The sequence below is a fragment of the Elgaria multicarinata genome, chromosome 22 (assembly GCF_023053635.1).
Source record: "Elgaria multicarinata webbii isolate HBS135686 ecotype San Diego chromosome 22, rElgMul1.1.pri, whole genome shotgun sequence".
Taxonomy (NCBI): domain Eukaryota; kingdom Metazoa; phylum Chordata; class Lepidosauria; order Squamata; family Anguidae; genus Elgaria; species Elgaria multicarinata.
This window is the reverse complement of record NC_086192.1, coordinates 2,441,515-2,452,622: the sequence shown is the minus strand read 5'-3', so window position 1 is coordinate 2,452,622 and position 11,108 is coordinate 2,441,515. Positions and strand designations below refer to the sequence as shown.

The following is an 11,108-nucleotide window of genomic DNA, read 5'->3' as shown; positions in this document are numbered from 1 at the left end:
ATTTTGTCTGCCAAGGCACCAAGACTTCCTGAACCATGAGCTAAACTCGCTAAGGCCAAAGGGGGCAGAGGAGAACGCCGCAATTCCCGAGCAAGGAACACAACGGCACTCGGCCCATGCTCTGGGGCTCGCTGCCCTGGCCTCCGCAGGGTTGAAACTAGACGGAATTTATTTTGCAGGGTTGGAACGTGTGGCGCTCAGAGGAGAAGCCCAAAGGGAGTGCATCTCGTTCCCCCCCACTGAAAAAAAAATTCGGATCTGTCCCCAAATCCTACCGGGGGGAGGAAGGAAAGAAGCCGTGACGGAAAATATTTGTTAAAAGGGGGGTTGCGAGGCACCGGTCGGTGTTAGACGGCAAGGAAGAGGAAGAGGAAGAGGCACCCAGCCCAGAAATAACACCGCCTCCGCCTCCGCCCCAGCCCAGCCGGTCTTATCACCACCAGCACCAGCACCCCGGTGAGGGCCACCCTCCTCGCCCGGCAGGCACCCTTTCAATTCCGGACATGGGAAGCTGAGACCCAGAGAAGAGGAAGCTTCGCTGGAGGCAGAAACACAGAGAAAGACCCACACACACGGAGCGTACGGAGAGACACACAAACCCCGAAAGACACACTGGCACACACCAACACACAGAAACAAACACGCAGAAACACACACCCCAAAAGACACACAGGCACACATTGACACACAAACAGACACAAAACACATCCACAGTCCCCGAGAGATGCACAAAGATCCAGGCAGCCCCACTCAGGGGTGCAGCCCCCAAATCCCCGGACCTGCACAGAGAGAGCGGGTGCAAGGAGGAGACGAGAGCGCCTTTAAACTCGCCCGAGCCCCGGAATTGGCCCGTTCCCCAGGAAAGCGGCGCGTTCCAAGATGCAAGGCTGCCTCTGCCCATGTGCAGAGTGATTCCCCTTCCCCACCAAGGAAGCGCAGCCTTTCTAATTAGGGGTTTTTCTGGGTCCAGAGTGTGCGGCAGTCAAAAGCCAGACCCTCCTTTCACCCCAACCCCCCAAAGCAGGGGCGGAAACCCCTCACCCAGCAAACGCTCAGCCCTCCGGCCAGGTCATTCTCTCGATGGAGAGAACCGGCACGACCTTCCCTCGCCCCTTTCGCCCCTGCAGCCGGGGGTGGGGGTGGGCGCGGGGTGGGACAGGCCCGCATCCTGCAGGGGCCCAGAGACAACCAGCGCAAACTTCCCTCGCCTCTTCCGCACCTGCAGCCAGGTCGGCTTCCCGGCGAGGCGGCAAGCCCCGGGCCCTGTCCCAAACGCGCCCCCGCCGAAGGCGCCTCTCCCGCAGCCGCTCCCCGGCCCACCTGGCGCACGCCGGGCCCCGATCCGGCCCTCTCCGCCTCCTCCTCCTCCTCGAGGACTTTGTCGAGATAGCCGACGGCTTCGTCCTCCTCTCGCATGGCCTGGCTGGCAGGAGGCCCCGCAGCGCCGGGGAGCAGGCCCTAAACCGAGGGCGCGGGCAGGAGCCCGGCCCCCTGGCACTGCCCACGCCCCGGGGAAGGCTCCATGGCCGGGCCGGGCGCCCTGCTCCGGGGCGGGCGGAGCCAGCACGGGCGCCCGAGGCAGGCGGGGCGGGCAGAGGCGGCCGAACGCGGGGCTGCTCCCTCGTCCCCGCCGAGCGAGCGCCGGTTCTGGAACCCACCGGGCTCTGCCTCTGCCCTGGCCGCTGGGGGCGGGCAGGAAACTGCCAAGCCTCGGCCCGCCTTCGGAGGGGGGGCGGACCTCTGAAGAAGGCGCGCCGGCAAAGGCCCCGGGCACCGGGGGAACCGCGGCGGGGGGTGTGGGTGTGGGTGGGTGTTCGGGGGGGGGTGTCCCGTCCCCCAGCGGCCCTCTCCTTTGAGGAAGTGGTGCGGGAGGGAGGGGAAGAGGAATTGGCTGCCAGATGCAAAATGGGCAAAAAGAAGAACCACGTTTGCCAGAGGGCTGAAGGGGGGGGAGGAACGGGGGACGACGGAGCCCAAACCCGCGGGGGGGGGGGGGGAACCAGGGTACGTCCAGATGAGGCGCTTCATGGAAATCCCACTGGGGGGGGCGTCCAGATGCGGCCGCCGTCATCCACTCGCGATCCTCCCGGTTTTCGCCCCCGCCCCCCAGCCATAGAGGAAGCGCTGGAACGGTGCCGTCGGACCCACAGAAGCACCCCCCTCTAGGGCAGGGGGAAACAACCCCTTGCGCATGGCAACGGGTCAGGGTTGAGAAGGGAGGGGGGAGGGGGACGCATGCTTGCGGGCAGATTTGTTGGACTCGTCTGTAAGATGGGGGCTATTGACGCCGGTCCGCCTCGCAGGGCTGTTGCGAAGAAAGAAAGGAACCTCTCGTGCAAGCACTGAGTCATTACTGACTCTTGGAGGGACGCCAGCTTTCGCTGACGTTTTCTTGGCAGGCCTTATGGCGGGGTGGTTTGCCATTGCCTTCCCCGGCCGTGTGAAGAACCCATGTGAAGAACCCACGCGAAAACACTTCAAACGGCCACTTCGGAACGAAGCGTTACGGTAACATCGTCCAAATGGCGAGCTGCTGGGGGGGTCTTCTCCACCTTGGTGCCCTCCAGGTGTCCTGGACCTCAGTTCCCACCATGCTGGCCGTGCTGTGCTGAGAGTTGTAGTCCAACACAATTGGAGCCAGGTTAGGGAAAGCAGCAGTGCAGTGCTGGGCTAGGGCCGGGAAGACCTGGGTTCAAATCCACACACACAGCCATGTCGGTCACTCGGTGTCTTTCAGCCAGTTGCTATTATTATTATTATTATTATTTATTTATATAGCACCATCAATGTACATGGTGCTCTCTAACTTACAGGGTTGCCATGAAGATGCAGCAGGTGGAAAGGTATCCTGAGTTCCCTCGGAGAAGGTATAACAACTACAAAAAACAGAGGCCGCTGGGGGTCCGTGGGCACATTTATATTGTGGACAGTGTCAAGGGCACTCTCACAAAATGGCTGCCACAGACCTGTGGCCAGTCAGAAACACCCATTTCCCAGGAGGCAAACTGGAGGGGCCAAAAGATGCAAAGCATACGGCAGTGGTGGGCCCCAAACACCCTTTTGAACCCAGAGTTTTGTGCACCGACCCGTTTCGCAGAATGGAAACTGACGAAGCTCGGAGACAGGTCACTCAGGCCAAGGACCTGAGTGCAGGCAGAGGTGGGGGCAGAGGATGAAATGCTAAATCGCCTGTTTGCCCCCCCCCCACATGCACCACAAAATACTCATTTCATAGAATGTAAAGTGGTGATGCTCAGAAATGTGTACTCACAGGCAGAACACCCACCCACCTCTCTCTCTCTCTCTCTCTCTCACACACACACACACACACACACACACACACTCCTCTCTTGCTCTCTCTCTCAAACACGTACATTCACACTTGCATGCACACATTTACTCTCTCTCTCTCTCTCTCTCTCTCTCTCACACACACACACACACACACACACACACACACACACACACACTCTCACACACACACACACACACACACACACACACACCAGGCAAAACAAACTGGCAAAAATGCACACCACACTCACACAGCACAGGCAACACCCCTCCTCACCCCCCTTCTCCCCCGCCCCCTGGCACTCCCTCATGTACATGGAAAAGTGGAAAGAAAAACAACAGGGCACCTGGGAATTTGACGCTGAAATAGTTTTTAAAGCCGTACGGAATGCTGGCACAGGAGGCGAGCAGAGATACTTTCCCAGATTGACAGAAAAGCAGGCAAGCTTTCGAGCAACACAGAACTCTTCTTCCGTTCTTCCAGAGTTCAGGCAAAAATAGAACAGGCAAGCTTTTGGGTGACACAGAATCCTTCTTCTGGCCCTGAGAAAGAGTTCTGCCTAACTCAGAAGCCTGCATATGCATTTACCAAAGCCCCAAACAAAAGAACAAAGCACTGAACACACACACACACACACACACACACACACACACACACACACACACACACACACACTTAACGTATATTCGGTACCTCCGAGGCCAAACCCAGCAGCATCTGTGTATAACTAGCACAGAAGAAGATGGGGAGGGCGTCGTGCAGGAAGATAAAACATGGGATTCGCACCAACGGCCCCCAGGAACGGCGTCAGAGTCTGACTTGCGGCCACTTGCAGCCGTTCGACAACAGAAAATGAGAAACCACAAGACCACAAGGTTTGCATCTGGTGCTCTTTCTCCTCCTCCTCCCTCCACCCCCCCCCCGGCCCCGATCCCGAGGGAGCTGCTCCTGCGTGGGAGAGATGGAAGGGGGCAAGAAATCCAGAAATCTACCTGGGGGAGAGGCAGAAGAGCCACACACCCCTTCAACACATCCCTTCTGGTGCCATTTTTACACCACGCTAACAATAACAGAAATCTGCTTGAATATAAACCTGGAGTGTTTAACCTGTTACAGGCCAAGGGCCGGATTTCAGAGAAGTCCTCGGGGCCCGCGTTCCAGTGGTGGGTGTGGCCAAAGCCCAAAGGGGGCACTCCCCAAATCTCAGAAATACAATCTCTCCCCCCCCCCCCCGCCGCCACAGGCAAACCCCTCCTGCATTTACGCCATGTTCCCGATCCAGAAATTTTAAAACATGCGTGGTGTTGCAAACCCGCATTTGACATGAGTGTGCTCTCAAGGAAAAGGGATGGAGGTGGAGAAAGGGGGATGAGTGGGGGAGGAGGTGGGGGGAGAAGCGGGGGCGGGGAGCAGAGGGAGAAAGAAGGAGCGTGGGCAGAGACACAACCAAGGTGGAGCATTGTTGTGTTTTAAATGGACAATGAGGACTAGAAACTTGAAGCCAGTACAAAATGAGAGAAAGAGCCATGGGGGTGCGGGGGGGGGGGGGGAACACCGCATTTAGCAGAGCTGTTCGGAAGTGACCGGAGAGGCCGAATTGACACGTTGACTGGTTTCCACCCAGGAAGGAAAGCGTTAAAAACGCACAGGGGCAGTAGCTTGAGTAGTCCAAAGAGCAACAGAGGGGTTTATGACTCACAAATCCCTTCAGCTATGTCTTGGTAAAGGTGGGGGTTTTTATCATCAGGACTGGGGTGTGTATGCTGTGCTCTCCATGCCCCCCCCTTCAACAAAAACCTCTCACGCGTGCCCCCAATGTCTCCAACCCCAAACAGCCGCTGTATGATATGTTCATTTGTAAATCAGATTCAGGGAGGAGAGAGCTGGGCTGCATTTATAGAAGTATAGCTTCCAAATTGCGTGAGGTACTGGTTCCCCTCTATTTGGCACTGGTCAGGCCTTATCTTGAGTCCTGCGTCCAATTCTGGGCACCACACTTCAAGAACGACACAGACAAGCTGGAGCGTGTTCAGAGGAGGGCAACGAGGATGATCAGGGGTCTGGAAACAAAGCCCTATGAGGAGAGACAGACAGAACTGGGCCTGTTTAGCCTGGAGAAGAGAAGATTGAGGGGAGACATGATAGCACTCTTCAAATACTTGTAAGGTTGTCACACAGAGGAGGGCCAGGATCTCTTCTTGATCCCCCAGAGTGCAGGACACGGAATAACGGGCTCATGTTACAGGAAGCCAGATTCCGGCTGGACAGCAGGAAAAACACACTGACTGTTAGAGCAGTACGACAATGGAACCCATGACCTAGGGAGGTGGTGGGCTCTCCCACACTAGAGGCCTTCAAGAGGCAGCTGGACAGCCATCTGTCAGGGATGCTTTAAGGTGGATTCCTGCATCGGGCAGGGAGGTTGGACTTGATGGCCTTAGAGGCCCCTTCCAACTCTACGATTCTTTGATTCTATGAGGGGAGTTATTTTTTCTTCCAGAAGCTATTAAAAAGTAGTGCCTAGACCAACTGATGGCCACCAGGGAGGGCAACTAGCCCTGATCGTGGGGTGTGGGTGTGGGTGTCATTATTTGGTCCTCACCCCCACCGCACCCCGCAAATAAACAGGGTAAACAAATACTTATGCATCACGTTCGCCTTGCTTTCCTCAAGAAACCTCTCCTCTGCAAGAGAGTAAAGCCCAGGAGAGAAACATATTAATTCGGCTGGAGAGAACACAAGCCACACTTTCAATTGCCACCACCTCCAGGGTTTAGTTGTGTGTTATTTAAAGGGATCCAAGGAAAATTGGTCATCCTGGAGACCGCAGAATCATAAATTCAGAGAGTTGGGAAGGGTCACTGAGATCATGTAATCCCACCCCCCTTACTCAACACAGGCTCGGTGCAGCAATAAACATCTTTGCACATCCTTTCATTTTCTCTCTTCTAACTCAAGTCTGTCGACATGTTTAAAAATGACAAAGAGTCCTGTGGCACCTTGAAGATTAACCAGTTTATTACAGCCTACGCTTTTGTGGGCCGCAATCCATTTCTTCTGATGTGGAGTTTTTAAGGCACAGACTTTATAGTAACAGGCATAAACAGGTGATGAGGTTACTACTACTACTACTATTATTATTTTTAAGGATCACAGGTGGCAGGCTAAAAAAGACCTCTCCGCATGACAGATTGGAGAAACACTGCCAGATGGGGGAAGAAAAACTAAGCCAGACTGAACAACGTGGAAAGCAGATTTTTAAAGCCCTTTTATCGTTTATGGATCTCGCTCTGCTGAAACTGACATGCATCGTCGCCATTCCAGCGTGACGCTTTCCCCCAAGTTGTGCCCTGTGTGTCTAAACACACACCGCCAGCAAGCCCAGGGGATGACACTCCACAGGCGCTGGCCAATAGCACCTCGTAACGAGACATGGGTGCCAACCCGTAACACAGCCAGTCACGAATCAATTCCCTCGCCAATTTCACCTCTCGATCGCTTTCCGTTTTTAAGTTTCGAACGCTCTTCTGCGTGTGCCAACCTCAAGACACAACCTTTAGATAAAAGCAACCATGTCCATGTTTTAAACTCAGCCACGATCCCAGCTGGGCCTCTCACCCATGCTCAAATTTCCACATGACAAGATATTTGCAACCCAGGATCACACCAATGTAAACCAGCTCATTTCATTACCTGCAGTCATCTCCAAGAAACCACTTTGTTTAGGAGCACAGTTATGAACAAAAACTCATTGCATTACACAACCGGTAACTTGCACATCCACTAATGTGATTTATTTAACCGGATGTTAAAATAAAAACACATGGGATGCTGTATGAAACTACAACAGATCCAAAAACAAGATTCTGAACCACAAACCTGTGATTCTTACCAAAAACGCAGGACATTTTAACTCACTCACACACAGTTCCTTGGATTTACAATGGCTTCCAATTGAACAAAGTGGCCTTAAACTGGAGGAAAATTCATAAGTTTTATACCACTTAAGTCTCTGTTTTTGTGGGTCCCCCCCCTTAGTTCAACAGTAAACAAAGAAAACAATTCAATTATCAGTTTGCGTGCTTACATGGGAACTTTAGAGAAATGTTACGTTATTATAAGAGAGAAGAAAGAATAAGGGAAATCCTCACTGGGAGGGGACGATTGTTACTGCAGCTAAGGGTGAGGCCGTAGCACAGTGGTAGAGTCCTTGCGTTACATGTAGGACAGTCCCAGGTTCAATGCTCAGTATCTCTAGTTAGGCCTCAAGAAGATTTTCAGCGCAAAACCCTTTAAAATCTCTGCCAGTCGTGCAAACATTCGGGAGAATAAGAACACGGGTCTACCTCGCAGGGTTGCTATGAGGAGATCACAGGATAGGTAATAGAGAGCCAGTGGGGTTTAGTGGTTAGAATGTCAGATTTGTAGAGAAAAGGCCTGGGTTCAAATCCCACTCAGAATTTACACTCACTGGGTGGCCCACGCCAGTCTTTCTCTCCCGGTCTAACCTATCTCGCAGGGTTGTGGTGAGGATAAAATGGGAAATAAGTCATAAACGTTGCCACAACAACAACGGGGACAGAAAACTCTATCAATCTCACTTTCTCTTAGTTTCTCATTTTGTTCAATCTTAAATTCAGTTCGTCTCAAGCTTTTGAGATTTTTTAAATATATAGTGTGTGTGTGTGTTCAAAGACCGGCATTTTTAAAATGCAGTTTGGCCTGACCCACATGGGGTTTGTTCAGACGCTACACTAAGCCCTGGTTAGGCTGCTAACTCTTTGCAGCAAATGGTCAGTGAGTGTGTTGAAACCATGGTTCTGTAGCCACCGTGGTTAGGAAGGATTCCCACGACACGCTAAGCCGTCATGTTTAGCTTAATATGCTTAATCATCGTGGTTTAGTGTGCTGTCTGAGCAGGGACACTTTGTTTTCTAAGATAATACTATTTTGGGATGTCGTTTGCTACAAAACCCAGGTCAATGTGAGTTTCAGCTTGGGCAATGCAAAATTTGGGAAGTACACCGAACAAATGTCTGCTCCTATCCTGAAATAACAAGAAATTATTATTCTTGTTATTTCAGGATAACACACACACACACACCCGAAAAAACACAGCCACTTACCCCAGGACCCAGTCCATCGGTAGGCATGGGGGAGATGCCGTCAGAGCCGTCTCCCCCCTCTGGGCTGCGAGCGCGGAGCTGGGGAGACATGGTGGGCGATTCGTCGATGTAAGGCATGGTCTCCGAGCCGCCGGGCGGGACTTTGGGCTCCTCGTTGCCCTCGGCGTCATACTCCTCCGTGCCGTAGTTGAAATCTATCAAGAGGAAGGCCCTGTCAAGGGTTGGCTGCTGGGAAGAAGCGGCGCGGATGCGGGGAACCGTAACCCGAGCCGTCACTGAAGAGTACAAAAAACGTGGCCCTCTTTTATGTTTTGCCACGTGGCACCTAGACCACCAAAATGGGGGGGGGCAACCACCAAATGATTGAGGGGAGAAATGTGGAGCCGTCTGGGGAATGCCCGAGACTGGTTCGGGACCCCGTTGCTGAGGCTCAGCACCCCTGGAGTAGGCCACGTTAGGGGAGATAGGCCAGGTTAATGCCGTTCCCTTTGTTCCTATGTTGGTGGAACAGAGATAGATCTGGTAAAGGGGTTTGCAAGAAGGGAACAAGCCACAAACCGATCATCCGCCACCCGTCCCCTGCTGCCAAAAGAGAGATTAAGGAGCCATCCCACAGAATCTCATCGCGTTGGCGCTCAAGACCAACTCCCCGCATGGCGCAGGTATCCCCGACAGACGGCGGTCCAGTCTCCGCTTGGATACCTTCAGCGACGGGGAGCCCACCCCCCTCCCTAAGCAGTTGGATCCATTGTCAGACTGCTGGGATGTTTTTCCTGGTGTCCAACCGAAGTCGGCCTTCCTGAAACTCAAGCCTGATGACAGAGTACCACTTGCGGACCCTGTTAGGGATTCGAAAAGTGCTCTCATTTCCGCCTCACCCATCTTCCCTTCTTGAGGCTAGGCATACTCGGGACTTTACCGGGAGGGAAATTATGGTGACCCACATTGCAAAGGCTCGGACAGAAATGTAGCACACAGCGGGTCGTGCGTGCGGCGAGAGAGGATAACCGCCGGGCGTGTGCCAAACCTCCGTCTCTCTAACACCCCCTCCCCGGCAAGTGCATCATCTCCCAAAGCTGCCCAGCCACCCACAGAGCACCCAGTCAAGCGTGTGCTCCCTCCCCTCTGTCTCTCTGCCCCCCCTCCGGTTTGACACACTTCCCCAGTTTTGCACAATTATTCACGCGTCCTTGAGCACCACCTCGAATCCCTCGACAGCGTGCGCCAGCTGCCCGTGCCAAAACGTGGGTCATGGCTGGAACGGCTTTGCAGAGAGGCGCCGTGGGCGTGGGGGAAGAGAGGGTGCCTCCACCCCACATTAGAAGTGGGGCAGGGGTACGAGCGGGGCCCTGTGCACGCTTCAAGGAGATTCATGCCGATTTTGGAATCTCAGGTGTGCGTGAACCAGGTTACCTTAAACGGCATAATTTATCCCACCACTGCGACGCATCAGGAGGAGAAACAGCAAGAGTCACGTGTTTAAGACAAGGTGGTAGAGTAGTTAGAGCAGCCTTTTCCCCAACCTGGTGCCCTCCATACATGTTGGACTACAATTTCCATCATTCCCAGCCACCAGCTTGGAGGAAAGGCTGATGGGAGCGGTTAGAGGGTTGGACATCAACCAGCGAAGTCAAATCTCTGCCCAGTGGCAAAGCCGGACCCTGTTTCTCACCTTCACCTACATCGCAGGATTGTCGTAAGGACAAAATTAGGGAAAGCCCTATCTATGCCACCTTGATCTCCTCGCTGGGGGCAGGAAGGATGGGACAAAAATGTAATAAAACAAGGGAACCATACAATGTATATGCCATGTACAGATCTTCGCAGAGTAGCTAGGTTGTATGTCTTCAGAGCTGGTTCACACATGCATTTCACAACCTTTGATGGCTCAGCCCTTGAAGATCAAGAAATAAACCTGTGGGCCAATTCCACTGAAAATCACTCATGCTTGAAATCAGCATATGAGGAAGTGCTCAGCAACATTTTATCTGCAACCGCTCATTCACACATGGCCCTAATTCACACACTAAAGGATCCCCACACTTACGGGCAGAGGAGGTACAGACGTCCCCTCCATTCAAGTTAGGTAGTAACTCTGGATTGGGGTGTTGGCTTTTTCTCCCTTCACCCACCCCCCTCCAGCCACCTCTAGCAGAAAGTAGCTTGGCTCACTTATTTAAGCCATCTGAAATGATCCGCTTTTCCACCCAGGTACTTTTTACGTCATCAATGTCTACATTCAGTCCCGCGCTTGGGGAAATGTAACATTAGGAAGAACTCCCTGACATTACAAGCTGTTTGCCAGTGAAAAGCCTGCCTCAGATGGTGGTGGACACTCTTTCGTAGGAAGTTTTAAAGCAGGATTTGTGCGGCTACCAGTCTGAGATCCTGCAACAGTGGATTTCCTGACTCAATTGACGTTTGAAGTTCCTTCTAACTCTATAATTTTACAAATCTAAGCTAACACCCCCGCAAAAGGATGCATCGCCTACACAACTCTTCTATCTCCCCCAGATTATAATGTATGAGTTTGGGGAACAAGCCGGGTATATCTCTCAAAAGTATGTTTCAGCCCAGCACACATGCAAATATATAACGTGTGAAGGATGCAAAAAAGTAAAGTGTGTCAAACTCTGCTCTCTTTCCTGCCCTCCTAGGGAAATGAGGGTTGGGAGTTTGCATTACAA

The 11,108-nt window shown here is 53.0% G+C and overlaps 1 protein-coding gene across 4 annotated transcripts in view; it reads right to left on the bottom strand.

Moving 5' to 3' along the window:
- ABR (ABR activator of RhoGEF and GTPase) overlaps positions 1 to 11,108 on the bottom strand; it is a 90,406-nt gene that overhangs the window by 49,339 nt on the left and 29,959 nt on the right. For 3 of the 4 annotated variants that reach the window (XM_063146450.1, XM_063146449.1, XM_063146447.1), the window contains exon 2: positions 8,422 to 8,615. In XM_063146450.1, coding sequence (XP_063002520.1) covers positions 8,422 to 8,538 — 117 coding nt within the window. In that variant the 5' untranslated portion in view covers positions 8,539 to 8,615. Of the gene's footprint in view, positions 1 to 1,320; positions 1,527 to 8,421; positions 8,616 to 11,108 lie in introns of those variants that run through there. The other variant, XM_063146448.1, reaches the window with a different exon arrangement.